The following is a 14,816-nucleotide window of genomic DNA, read 5'->3' as shown; positions in this document are numbered from 1 at the left end:
CTGGAGACTCGCTGATGTATAGTTAGGGAGCGGATGCTGTAGTCGACTGGAGACTCGCTGATGTATAGTTAGGGAGCGGATGCTGTAGTCGACTGGAGACTCGCTGATGTATAGTTAGGGAGCGGATGCTGTAGTCGACTGGAGACTCGCTGATGTATAGTTAGGGAGCGGATGCTGTAGTCGACTTGAGACTCGCTGATGTATAGTTAGGGAGCGGATGCTGTAGTCGACTGGAGACTCGCTGATGTATAGTTAGGGAGCGGATGCTGTAGTCGACTTGAGACTCGCTGATGTATAGTTAGGGAGCGGATGCTGTAGTCGACTGGAGACTCGCTGATGTATAGTTAGGGAGCGGATGCTGTAGTCGACTGGAGACTCGCTGATGTATAGTTAGGGAGCGGATGCTGTAGTCGACTGGAGACTCGCTGATGTATAGTTAGGGAGCGGATGCTGTAGTCGACTGGAGACTCGCTGATGTGTGAACGTAGCTAACGTCAATTATATTTAGACGTGCTAGCGTATAAGTTATACTAGTATAAGTTGGTCTTAGGGAGCCAAATCTAAGATAGTTAGGTTTGAGAAGAAAATCCATAACAGTAGACACCGTTTTAAAATCTAAAGTCTCCCTGTACATTCTTACAACGCAAACACCCTAAGCATTTAAATGGAAAATATTCCATTGTTTAAAGTCGAAAATATTTCCTGCTTTGTTGTGAATCGAAAATTGCTTTGACACTGGAGAGAGGAGAGTGGACAGTGTCTGTCTAGACTCTAGGCTAACAGCAGGTGGCAGTAATGACGTGTTTTATTTTGTGATTTGCCCTTTGAATGAAGAAGAAGAAACTAGTCGGGACTCGGGCTGCGTTCGAAACTGCATACTTCCCTACTATATAGTAGGGGAAAAAGAGTAAGCGAGCGAAAAGTATGTACGAATCATAAAAGAGTAGGCGAGAATTACCTGTGTGACGTACTAATTCTCGCGAGATTTGGACGTACGTATACTAATAGTGCGTTCGAATATGCCTACTTTCTTACTATATAGTAGGAGAAAACAGTAAGTGAAAGAAGAAGTACGTTCGAAACGTCAGTATTCATAAAAGAGTAGGCTTCCCGGATGGCTTACTGCTTCAGCACAGATTCTCGAGTGCTCATCCGATGGATACTCTTCTATCCCAGGAGGCCACTGGAGAGCATACGTCATAATCGAACATCGCGGAGATCAGCGACGCGGGGGTTTTCAAATGTGAGGAAACACGGTTCCTTGTGTTTAAATCGTATGTGTTAAACTACTATAGAGTAAATGTTTTAACTGTTGAAGGTGTAAAGGAGTTAGACAGTATAGTATAGTTGTGATTTTGCTGTAAAAAACATGATAACGTCAACATGGCGGATGATGTCCGGATCGCATTCATACACAACGAGATTTGGCTATAAAGCACCTACTCTTTTATCGCTTGTTAAATTAAGTACCTACTCATTGAGTATGCGGTTTCGAATGCAGCCCCTGCCTTCACTGAAGAGCTATCTTAACAGGTAAGAAAAATTGGTGCATAAAGATGATGATACTATTAATTAAATGGTGAATGCTAAAGTCCTATATTTTTGTGAATTGGTGAATATTAAGGTGAATATTGTTTCTTGTTATTAATAATACCTCAGCACGTTTTACTAATTTGTTCCGTCGTTTTACTATATTGTGGCCACTTTGTAATTCGTTAAATCAAAATGAGGGAGGGAATAAGTTAAGATTTATTAAAACGAGGGAAAAAATAAGTCATCGTAACAACGAATTATTATATCGTACAAAAAAAAATGTGATCATTAGAATACCTAAATTACGTTGCTTGTAAAAAAAGTTTTTGTCAGTTAAAGGGATGGTACAATGTATGGCAATGCAGATACTTTTCCTTACATTACAGTAGACTGGACGTAAAACTGCAGTGCTTTATATAGTAGTGACATTTGATACAGAAATGTACTTATACTCGTTTGTTTTTGACCTTTTATAAATAGGTTATTTTTAAATGGATATAACTACATTTAAAAATGAGAGAGAGAGAGATACATGGTCAATGTTTAAAATTAGAGGTTTAATTGTTTTGTGAATACATGCCGGCAAGATTGCTGGAATTGAAGCTGTTCTAATCTTATTTTATTGATTTTTGTGCAGAACAAGCTTGCCCAGAGTTTTGCGCATGGGCGTTTGCCGTGTGATGCAGCAGATGTTTCCTTTGCAAGGAAGTGGAGCCTGATGTTGGTGTAGCTGTCTGCAATGTACTTAATGAGAAAGAAAATATGATTGGTGTATGGTTTTAGGCTGAACATGTGTGCCTCAAGTTCCTTAAATGCAGAGCAACCATGGAGTTTCAGAACATGTGTGGATAGCCTGGTTTTAAATGTGGAAACCTGTGTGGATAGCCTGGTGGATAGCTTGGTTTGCTGTCCAATTCTGAGATGTGCCTTGTGAGTAAGTGCTGTTGAATACACCTCTCAACTGTTTTGCAGATTTTTAGGACACTGTCTGATGGTCTGATAAGTCCAGCTCGGGACTTCATGTTGATGAGGGTGTGTCCAAACTCATCTTGGAAAGAGCTATGTACACTGAGTCCTGATAAACAGGTAGGGCAGTGAATCTTCTTCATAGTTGTTCTGACTACGAAGCCAGCTATGCAGCCGACCACAGCCTCTTTAAACCTGGACAGACTGGAAAGGCTTGCGGTGATGTAGGTTTCTGTGTTCTCTTCTGCTTCAGCAGTCCTTCCAGAAAAACGCGGAGTTTTTTTGTGATTGTTGCGGGCAAAAATCCTTGATTACGCGGCCCGTTTTCTTTAAAAATGCGATGGAATATGCAGGATATTTATGCAATTTTTTGCGATGAAATTGCGGGAACTTGCAAAAATTGCGGGAACTTGCAAAAACTGAGGTTTGATGAAAAAGAGAAAAAAAAGTGATTCCCCCAACACCCTGTTCTCACTAGGCTACTACCTTAATGTAAAGAGTCCTTTCTTATTACTTCCTATGATAAGCAAGCATACTACATCACAGAAAGTGCTGGAAATATTTAATTTCTCATCTTGTTTTATTTCAGACTGTAACGAGTGGAAATAAGGTGTGGCCCCTTTAAGAGCTGTGCGCTCCCAACTGTCTGCAGTATTATATTTGTATGTGCCATGCGCCTCGAACACCCCATGTGTGCGGGTAATTTCTGTTTGATGCTACTTTTATCTTATTTTGTTTATTAAGTAACGATGTGGACGGTAGAACGTGTGACAGACAGTTACGAGTTCGATTTGGGAATAAAGTGCGAGTTGTGAGATGCCAATCGCCTCCGTGAGTCTGTCTGGCCTCTGCAATAACTTCAGCTGTGAGCTATCCCTATTTTTCTTCCCGACACAACGCGTTACAAGACCTTAATAAACACATTAAACTTACAAAACATTGAGTCAAACCAGTTCTGTAGCTTTACTAGAGGAATATGCTACAGCTTCAGTAAAAATGAATAAATGAAATATTTAAAAATAAAGTGTGCTCCTGTTTTACAGCTTTTCAATGATGTTCACGTCACGTAATTACGTCACTTCATAACGTTCCCATGGCAACAGGGGGAAGTGGCTGCTCTTGTGTGAAGCAAACGCAACATTTTCCAACTTTCTGCTAAGATATATGTGACTTTTTTGCGACGAAAATGCGGGGATTATGAAATCATGCAAGCCCCGCATATTTTGCGCGGAAATCAGCAATTTATGCGGCGAAATTGCGGAGTATTTGAAAAAATGCGACCCCCGCAAAAATATGCGGACTTTGGCTGATTTTGCATTGAATTCAGCGATCGCATAATCGCGTTTTTCTGGAGGTACTGCTTCAGGTTGCATGTCGCTTCGCCAAAATGACAACATATCAGAAAGTGTTGCCTCCAGTACCACTGTGTCCAGTGGAGAGTAGTTGCCACTGGCTTTGATGGCATGTCTCACTACCATTCTTTTGAATGCTGACTTGAACTGCCTCGCTGTGGGATTGTTGTTCCATCCATTAGCTGAGCGAATGGTAGCAAAAAAAGATCAAGGTGGTCCTTGCTAAATTTGTAGGTCAGCAGATATTGTAACTGCGATGTCGGTGGTCTCACATACGTGTCATATAATTGTTTAAAACTTTTTATTCCCACCAGGAAGCCAAGGAAGGCAGTTTTCTTGCCTGTTTCAACAAGGGGTCATCCGTTAATGCCTGGCTCTTTCAATCCACTAATGTAATTGTAAGCTTCCATTAAAGGGGTGGTTCAGGATTTTGGACATCGGGCCTCATTTCCAAGTTAGCCTTAGTGTTATTTATCAGTGGAGACCGTTTTCAAAAAATTTCATCCAGTCGTTCCAGTTGCATAGTTCGCCGGTGCTAGGCTAGCGCGAGTCAACGGTAACTGCTAGCCTGCCATTGAAAACAGTTTTACCCACTCCACAGTACACCAAAAGCTAATACATTATAATGCCAGACTATCGATGTAAATGTCTGTTAAGAGAATAATGTTAAAAATCAAAGGCGAATGGGATGATCTGGCACCCTCGTCCCGACTTATGGGCCCTCCATGTATGGCCCCTGAACGGGTATCTGAGGACCTCATCCATCACTGAAGCTAGAGCACTGTCTACTAGACGCCTCTATGCTTTGAAGTGGTCAGTATTCACTGGCTGGTGCTCAGCCAGAGACTTTGAGCTCCACTCATGTGAAGTGTCAGTGGTGCTCTCTTTCTTAGGCGCCATTCACATATAGCACCTAAAAACGCGTAGAAAACGCTAGGCGTGCCGCGTTATCCTTTTTCCAAAGCGCAAGGGCGGTTGTGCTCCACAGGCGTCTGTCGTTGCTAAGCAACCATCAGCTACGTGACCTACGGTGCGCTTGCGGCATTCTGAAAAGTTGAGATGTTTTTATCTCGATGCGGCGCGGACGCGCTTGGAAAAAAAACGAGCGCGTCGCACCGCTTCCACGCCTACATTTGAAATAACGAACTTGAGCGTGCAAAAGACGCCATATGTGAACAGGCCCTTACAAGAGCTTTTGGATGCGGGTCTCTCCCCATCCACGCTCAAAGTGTATGTGGTGGCAGCACACCATGCTCCTGTGGCTGGCCAGTCGCTTGGGAGAAACGACCTTATCGTTCGTTTTCTCAAAGGAGCAAGGAGGTTGAATCCCTCCAGGCCTCCCACTATACCAGCATGGGGCCCTGAAAGACGGTCGACCTCAAACCCCTTTCACTGAAGACTGCTCTGCTGCTGGCTTGGCATCAGTCAAGCGAGTGGGAGATTTCTCTCTCTGTGAGCCCATCCTGCCTGGAATTTGGGATAAATGACTACAGAGTCATTCTCAAGCCGAGGCACGGTTATGTACCTAAGGTGCTCTCAACCCCGTTCAGAGCTCCGGTCATTACTCTGTTAGCACCTCCACCCTCGGAGAATGATGGAGGCGCTAGGGATGTAACGATTCACTCATCTCACGATGCGATTCACGATACTTATTTCACGATACGATTTTCTCACGATTTTTTTTAACAAATGAGATTTAAGACAAAAGTGTCCCTTTTATTATTTCTCAGACAAAATGCTGCACATTTCTTTTTAATTTTAAATATATTTGTCAAATAATAAAACTACATAAAAAAATTCCCTTCAAGGTTCTTTCAACTCAGTCTTTCTGTCTGTTTGATCAAGTGGCTGGACACTGGTACCTTCGCACACTATGTAAAAGACTGTGTAAAATTAGTACCAGATTGACGGGGGTTTTACATTGTAATAAAAGGCAAGATTCTAATTTTGTTATAATTTGTATCATTACACAAGTAAAAGAAAAAAAAAACACATTTAGAGAAAGAGATAGTAAAATAAATACAACACTTGGTTGTCACGGAAAAACTGATGCACCTTGTGATCTCCGTGGCTCTCGCAATTGTCATATTAATGACTTTTACATGAAAACGGAGGTGATTGGTGCTTCTCACAGTGGTGATTATTATTAGTCAACGGAAAGTCAAAATGCCGCCACACCTCCGATTTGAATGAGTCAACGTCAACATCTACGCTTGCCGTCGCCATGTCTACTGTTTGACGGTGCGCTCACACCAGTCTATGGCACACACTGGCGCGGCGCGAGCGGAGCAAACCGAGCGTTTTCAGTTCATTCCTATGGAAGTTGAGCTTGGCTCACACAAGATCAAGTTCCATGAATGAAGTGAAAACACTCGCTAGCTTCACGCCAGTGTGTGCTCGCTGCTATTGTGTCTGTAAAGCGAGGTTCACAACTTCACAGTAGGCTATACAGTAAACGCACCCTGCTGTTTAAAACGTGTATCGCGATTCGTTTAACATTTCAACCGACTTGAATCGTCACACATTTTTATTGATTTTCAACCGGTTGCGAGTGAATCGTTACATCCCTAGGAGGCGCTAATCTGCTGTGTCCCGTTAGGGCTCTAAAAATATGCTTAGAGCGCTCTGCGCCGTTTAGGCAGTCAGAACAGCTCTTTGTCCGCTTTGGTGGCCGCACCGAGGGGGTTCCGGTCACGAAGCAGAGACTGTCCAGATGGATAGTGGACGCCATTTCGCTGGCATACGCCTCTGTGGGCCAGGTTTGTCCCATAGGCGCTAAAGCCCATTCCACAAGACGCATGGCCTCGTCGTGGGCGTGGTCCAGTGGTGTACCAATTCAAGATATTTGTGCAGTGGCCGGTTGGTCCTCACCATCCACATTTTTCAGATTTTATAATCTAGAGGTACCTTGCCTGCAGGCCCTCTCAGTATGATATTAACCCGACGATGTCTGTTTTTTTATCTGTCTAGCATGTTACTGTCCATAAGCACAAGTAGTCCTAGGACGGTTATGAGCCCCAGTTTTATTCATGAACCCGACTCTGTCTGGTTAGTGTCATTATACTGGGAGACTGATTATGGCTTGTTCTGTTGAGCCTCGGGGTGTTTTCCCTAGGCTCCGGTTAATTCAGCCAGTTGCTAATGTGAGGCGTTTTACATTGCGTCCCCACTGCGTATTAGCTACGCAATACAAAGTGACTGTTCTCGGTTACTAACATAACCTTGGTTCCCTGAGAGTAAGGGAACGAGTATTGCGTAGTCTGCCGCAATATTGCAATCTGCCAGGATGTGTCGCTTCAGTCGATTTAAACCTGGCATTTTGGCCGAAATTAGCGATATACATTTACATTTTACATTTATTCATTTAGCTGACGCTTTTATTGCTTCAATATTTCAAGGAAAGGGAGTTTCCCCACTGTGTATTTGCTACGAAATACTCGCTCCCTTACTCTCAGGGAACCGAGGTTATGTTGGTAACAGAGTACGTTTCCATAGTTACCTATTCATTAGTGTGTGGAAAACAAAAATACCTTTCCTATAGATTTGGCTTATTTTATTAAAAAAAAACATGCTGAGATATTGTATTGTATGTATCATAGTAACTGATTTGTTTGCCCCACAATAAATCATGCCCCCATAAATAATGAGTCACCGACTGCGTCTATGATTGGAAACAATATACTTTTAATAATAAATTTCCTCAGATGCTTTGATATTACTACCGGTCAGACCCCATGTGCCTCATTATGATTGAAGAGACTCTGAATTATGAATAAACCTTCTAAAGCACAGTTATTATTCAGGTGGGAGGACAGGCTATTGCTTTGTGGCTTTTAGCATCTCCTCAATAAAATTCTCCGGGATGAAATGACTAATGTAATTGGCTTCACAGACTTCATTTACTTTCCCTGTGCCATTATCCATCTCCCCTTTATCCGGATTTTACCAAGGATTTTCCTATAGAAGGAAGCTGGAACAATTAATTATACTGTAGATGTGTTTGTCTTTCTGTAGATCAGCAAACTGTATGAAGACATTCTGCTGTGGTTTGCAGACCAATACTTTTTATTTTCAAAGCTTGTCACAAGAAGAAATTAGCTGTATACAACTCATTTTCGATTCATTTAGTTAGAGATACCACACAACATTGGACATTAGACATAAAATACAAAACATTTCATCATACATTTTTTTCTCATAAACATTCATGTGCACAATAATGTGCACTGATGAATCATCAACAATAAGACCAGGAATGTGATTTAAGAATTTAAATAGGGCCACTTTTAATAGCTTTAACTAATACAAATTATGATAAAACAATGGCAAATGCTTCAATTATTAATTCCACAGTGCATGACAAAAGCTGAATGTTACATTTCGTCAAGGTTCATAGTGTTGAATCTCTTTGTTTAGTAGATACATTTATTAAATGTAAATGTATAAATGTGAATTTCACAATTTGCATACATAGTACAAACTAAATGATCTATGGTTTGAATTGGTATTTTCCATATATTATGTTTCAGGGCTGCAGTATATGCACTTTACCTTATGAATTAACTTTCTGTCTTATTTCTCTTACTTTAGCATGTAAAAGAATGTTAATTGTTCTCAGTATCTGTCAAATGTCATATTTTAGGTCATGCAACTGCACAGCAAACATGCCGAATAAATTATGTATGCGGCTCGCACAATAAAGGCAAAAAATATAAAAAGCTAGCCTAATATTCATCTGCGAAATCACGAACATTGCGCCACTTTAGACTTTTTCACTAACACTACCAACAAGCTCAATTAACTTTTATTTTATTTTTGGTCAGATATGTTGTATATCTGAATTTCACCAACAGCTAGTTAGTTCGTTTCTGCAGGTTACATCGTACACCAGTAGGTGGCGGCAAGTGACTGTCTTTTGAGTGAGTTATTCGTTCATTCAACCAATTTGCTCAAAACACTGGAACAAAACAATTGACCAGTGTTGAGGGTAATGCATTTCAAGTAACGTGAGTTATGTAATAAGATTACTTTTCTCAAGTAATGAGTTGGGTACTGTTGTTCTAGACAATGTAAGGATGCATTTACTCATCTCTCTTGCGCAGGTTCAGTATTCCTCAGAATGAATAAAAACACTGAAACACAACAAACCTCCAATAACTAAATATGTTAAATATGATAAACATACTTAAAGGGATAGTTCACCCAAAAATGAAAATTCTGTCAGTAATGACTCTCCCTCATGTTGTTCCAACCCCGTAACACTTTTGATCATCTTCGGAACACAAATTAAGATATTTTTGATGAAATCTGAGAGCTGTCTCACTCCTCCATATGCTTCTATTGTAATTGAAAACTGCCGGCCCAGAAAGTTAGTAAAAACATAGTTAAAATAGTCCAAGTGACTTAAGTGGCTCAACCTTAATTTTATCAAGCGACGAGAATACTTTTTGTGCGCAATACCAGCATCACACTCATGACTACAGTTTCATTTAACTTTTGGTGCGAAAAGGGCTTTTACGTTTGCCAGACACAGAACTTTTTTTTGTTATTATATTTCAAACAAGCAAGTCCAGCCCAGGTGAGATAAAGTAATGCAAAAGTAACATAACCCATTACTTGCCATAAAAAGTAACTAAGTAACACATTTTGTTGCTTTTTTAGGGAGTCGTGCAACATTGTAATGCATTACTTTTAAAAGTAACTGTCCCCAACACTGCAAGAATTTAGGTGGGATTCATTGAACCATTCACTCAACCAAAAACACTTATTCATTATGTAACAAACACAGCGACTGTATAGCCGTTTCCATCCAGCAACATGGTTTCCATCCCATGTATTCAAGAGAATAAAATGGTCACTTCCTGGGATATTGGTGCAAAATATCTGTAGAAAAGGAAGTTGCTCCAATCGGGGAAGCCATTGTGGCTCTTTCTTTGTACATCATAAATGACTTGCACCTTAGAGTAAGCAGAAGAAACTCAATATTCTGGTGTTTGGGAATGCACTCGTGTGAGACAGTTGAATTTTAGTTAGCTAGATATTGGCGGACAGTGAAGAGACCTGAACGGCAGTATAAAGAGACAATTTCCAGAGGGTAAAAACAAGTCAATCGGCATAATTTGGTATGTACTTAATGGAAAATGTGCTGGTAATCTAGCAAAGAAAAGAGTTCCGGTCTGGCTGTGAATATATGGGAGGGAATCACAGATTCTTTGTTTTGTTAGAAAATCACCAAACCATGTATTTTTGCCCAGTGTTGCCTTAACATTTGTATACCTACACTCACCTAAAGGATTATTAGGAACACCTGTTCAATTTCTCATTAATGCAATTATCTAATCAACCAATCGCATGGCAGTTGCTTCAATGCATTTAGGGGTGTGGTCCTGGTCAAGACAATCTCCTGAACTCCAAACTGAATGTCAGAATGGGAAAGAAAGGTGATTTAAGCTATTTTGAGCGTGGCATGGTTATTGGTGCCAGACGGGCCGGTCTGAGTATTTCACAATCTGCTCAGTTACTGGGATTTTCACGCACAACCATTTCTAGGGTTTACTAAGAATGGTGTGAAAAGGGAAAAACATCCAGTATGCGGCAGTCCTGTGGGCGAAAATGCCTTGTTGATGCTAGAGGTCAGAGGAGAATGGGCCGACTGATTCAAGCTGATAGAAGAGCAACTTTGACTGAAATAACCACTCGTTACAACCGAGGTATGCAGCAAAGCATTTGTGAAGCCACAACACGCACAACCTTGAGGCGGATGGGCTACAACAGCAGAAGACCCCACCGGGTACCACTCATCTCCACTACAAATAGGAGGAATTTGGCATAAACAGAATGAGAACATGGATCCATCATGCCTTGTTACCACTGTGCAGGCTGGTGGTGGTGGTGTAATGGTGTGGGGGATGTTTTCTTGGCACACTTTAGGCCCCTTAGTGCCAATTGGGCATCGTTTAAATGCCACGGCCTACCTGAGCATTGTTTCTGACCATGTCCATCCCTTTATGGCCACCATGTACCCATCCTCTGATGGCTACTTCCAGCAGGATAATGCACCATGTCACAAAGCTCGAATCATTTCAAATTGGTTTCTTGAACATGACAATGAGTTCACTGTATTAAAATGGCCCCCACAGTCACCAGATCTCAACCCAATAGAGCATCTTTGGGATGTGGTGGAACGGGAGCTTCGTGCCCTGGATGTGCATCCCACAAATCTCCATCAACTGCAAGATGCTATCCTATCAATATGGGCCAACATTTCTAAAGAATGCTTTCAGCACCTTGTTGAATCAATGCCACGTAGAATTAAGGCAGTTTTGAAGGCAAAAGGGGGTCAAACACAGTATTGATATGGTGTTCCTAATAATCCTTTAGGTGATTGTACATATAATTTATGTTTAACTGGATGACTACTGATACTTTTGTAAAGCTGCAGTGTTAATTTCAACTTCAAGCACTGACAATAGTACAAAATGTACAAGTTGAAGTTTGTTTCTCAGGAAAAGTTGGTCTTATTCTCCTGGCATTCATCCATATCATAATCTTCTCCTTCAGTAGTAATGGTGCCATTGCAGGGTGGGACTTCACTCCCAGTGCTGCGCACAGTAACCCTCGTCATGCTCAGAGAGTATTTCCTTGGGGCAGGATGCCATTTGTGGTGGCACATCACCTCTTTAAACATCTCCCTGAAGCGGGTGGACATTAGGTTGTAGAGAATTGGATTAATGGCTGAGCTCAGATAGAAGAAGACCCCGGAAATGACATGGACATACTCATAGACCTGGAAAATCTTCATGTGTTCACTGTTCTTCTGGTCCATGAAACTCCACATGAGACGATCGGTGTGGAATGGAGCCCAACAGATGCCAAACATGACCACTAGTACAACTGAGGAGAAAAAATACATGTGTTACAGATAAACAAGTTAAATATTATTGAGCGTTTCAGCCTGTATGCTTTGACTTGAACTTATGCATTACTGATTACATGGATAAATAAGGGGAAAACAACTATGAATTGTCACTCACTTTGAAGAGTGATGACATCCAATTTAAAGTTAATAAAAGACAAAAATAGATGTGACTAAGAGTGCTTGAAGGAAGCATACACAAACATCTCAAATGCAATGTTACTCTACTGCTTGCCTACATTTCCAGCATCACATTTCCAGTAGTTTTAAATTTTCCTGCTCTATGTGACTTAAATATGTAACCTTATGGCTGCGGAAGACTTTTAATTTATTTAATATATTTTAATATTTTGTACAAGACGTTTGGAGTTCTGAACATTATGTTTTATTTTTTCCTTTAAATTTAACAACCAGTATTATGGGATCGAAGTTGCTGCCACAGAATAATAAAAGTATCAGAATTCGGATTTTTTTTTTTTTTTTGAACCATTTAAAAAAAAAAATCACTTAAGTCGTTAGAACCGTTTGTGGAGAAATGTGATTGTAAGTAAAAAAAAAAAAAAAATTAAAATTCAATGAAATTCATACAATAGATTTAGTTTTGACATTCTTTAATATGCTGTCATTTTTTTGCAATGAATAAATTGTGATTCCACTTGTCTGCCTGTTATGTTTTTCTTAATAACTACATATTTTTCAGAAATGGGTAGGTTTAGAGGTAGGAGTGGGATTAGCTTCTCAAAATATAATTTAAATTCTATATCGTTACTAACATTGTCATTTTCCTACACATTTCTGTCCATTAAGTTGTATGTATCCTTTTTATATTCTCTATAAAATGGTTATGTTTAGGTTTGGGGTAGGGTTTAGGGATCTAAAATTCATCCATAAATTGGTAAAAGGGCAATTATACAACATATTAATAATAATGTTTACGTTTAAATGTCACCAAAACGTCCATTTTGTACGTTTCAGCATCTACCCAAATGTACAAAAAAGTAAATGTCGTACCCTTAAATGTTATGTATTAATACCTACGTATTAACAATGAGACCAGGCTGACTATTTAAATGGTTATATGTCAGCAATGATTTGGGGGTATTATATCATACTATATCATATATCATTAGAATGCAGAGACTGCAGTCTATTCAGTGCATAAAACTCAAGATGTGTTTCAAAACGACTCAAAGTACTGGAGCAGATCACATATGTTAAGAATATGTTTGAAGTGTACTGTAATGTGATTCAAAACAGCCATGGCTACATACACAAGAATGTAATTATTGGCCGGCTGGCCTACTCACACAGCATTTTAGTGACCTGCTGGCGACGTTTTTTCTGCTGCTGACTGCGCACATTAGAGGAGCTGTCTTGTCCCAGACTGGCTTTTGCCTCCAGGACCTGCAGCATCTTCTCTTGCTTCAGCCGCATGCCAATGAGCAAATACAGCACACTGATGGTCAACATGGGCAGGAGGAAAAACAGCACAGTGGTGATTTGGATGATCAGGTTGTACATCCAGCGTGGCTTGACCAGCATGCAGGTGGCGGATGTGAGCATGGCTCCTGCTCCTTTCCCTTTGGGAAGAGGAAGGGTAAAGATGCCATGGAGGCTGGTGTTGGGAATGGCGCACAACACAGACACGCTCCACACGGTCAAGATCACGCGCTTGGCATGAGTGCGCGTCACTACGTATTTAGCCCTGAGCGGATGGACCACGGCTATGTAGCGCTCCACGCTCAGCGCCGTCACATTGAGGATGGAGGCGAAGCACACAGTCTCAAAGAGGAAGGTCTTGAAGTAGCAGCCACCCTTGCCCAAAAGGAACGGATAGTTACTCCACATTTCATAGAGCTCCAAAGGCATTCCCAGGAGAAGCACCAGCAAGTCCGACACCGCCAGACTGAACAGGTAGAAGTTGGTGGGTGTCCTCATGACCTTGTTGCGAGCGATAACAATGCACGTAAGTATGTTTCCCACCGCTCCCACCAAGAAGATGAGCAGGTAGGTGATGCAAACAGGCAGGAACACCGGAGAACGTCTAGGTCCCAGATATTTCTCCAGATACTCGTCTTGGTTGAGGCAATACTCTTCCATCTCCACGTCACTGAAGTTCGACACAACACTGGTGTTGCACAGCAGATCTTGGGCGCATCTTAAAGCAGAGGAATCCGCCGAAGAACAGTTGGGTTGGGCAATCATTCTGAACCTAGTGAATGAAAGGGTTGGACACATCAGATAAGGAACACATTTCTTGGCAAGTGGACGGATTGAGGACAGATTGAGAGTTTTTTAGGCAGTTGAGAGCGAGGCAGAAGGAAACAGGGAAAGATAATATGGGACTGTTGGAGATTTGATATTAAAACTTAAGTTTTTTTAATCTCATATAAATAATGGGAAGTTGATTCATACACTAAGCACATGAAGAAAGCTTTATGCGGCAATGGTCAATATTATTAATTAATTAATTTGGAAAGAAAAGAGGAGATATATGTAACAGAATATGGTATAGAATACGGTCTTGTAACGAAGTGTGTCTTAACTGTAAGGATCCACTGGAGGCAAGTTGTAGCGAGAGAACCCAAGTGCAGTTTATTCAAAATAACACATAACAAGATCAAAACATAAAACAAAGCATGACGTGGCATGAAACAAAAACCGTGGACAATGGCTGCGTTTACACTTGGCATTAACATGCGATCACCGTGATCCGGATCATTAGCCAATCAGGACACGGTGCGTTTATATTTGTTCACATTAAGCAGCCTCTGTATCTGGATAACCGATCGGATTTCTGTTTCCCGCATAATATTTAAATCAGGTCTGTGGCACGACACCAGATTAATAAAGATTATACAAATTAAACAACATCCCAATTGCTTTCACTCACTAAATTTACTTTCATATGCAATCTCCATTAATTAGATCAAATTATAGTTTTTTGAAAGAAGGAATACTTCCAGAGTTGATCTTACAAAAATAAATGGGTTAATCATGTTAAACAAGTCACATCATCCATCATCTGGGGTTAAGGTTGCGTGCAATGA

The 14,816-nt window shown here is 40.8% G+C and overlaps 1 protein-coding gene across 1 annotated transcript; it reads right to left on the bottom strand.

The window, feature by feature from the left end:
• Positions 1-11,273: 11,273 nt before the first annotated feature.
• nmur1a (neuromedin U receptor 1a) lies at positions 11,274-13,974 on the bottom strand. Its single transcript, XM_056260547.1, has 2 exons — positions 13,074-13,974; positions 11,274-11,744 (listed from the first exon to the last, which is right to left on the bottom strand). Exons 1-2 carry the CDS (start codon positions 13,969-13,971, stop codon positions 11,353-11,355), a joined length of 1,290 nt encoding a protein of 429 aa, XP_056116522.1. The 5' UTR covers positions 13,972-13,974; the 3' UTR covers positions 11,274-11,352.
• Positions 13,975-14,816: the final 842 nt, after the last annotated feature.

The sequence above is a fragment of the Rhinichthys klamathensis genome, unplaced genomic scaffold, assembly GCF_029890125.1.
Source record: "Rhinichthys klamathensis goyatoka isolate OS25496 unplaced genomic scaffold, OSU_Roscu_1.1 h1tg000009l_1, whole genome shotgun sequence".
NCBI classification, from domain to species: domain Eukaryota; kingdom Metazoa; phylum Chordata; class Actinopteri; order Cypriniformes; family Leuciscidae; genus Rhinichthys; species Rhinichthys klamathensis.
This window is presented reverse-complemented; position numbering and strand designations above follow the sequence as displayed.

Coding starts and splice junctions, on each gene's coding strand:
- nmur1a (XM_056260547.1), bottom strand. CDS start 13,971: ATGATTGCCCAACCCAACTGTTCTTCGGCGGATTCCTCTGCTTTAAGA. Junction 11,745..13,073: donor GCAGGTCACTAAAATGCTGT/GTGAGTAGGCCA, acceptor TTTTCTCCTCAG/TTGTACTAGTGGTCATGTTT.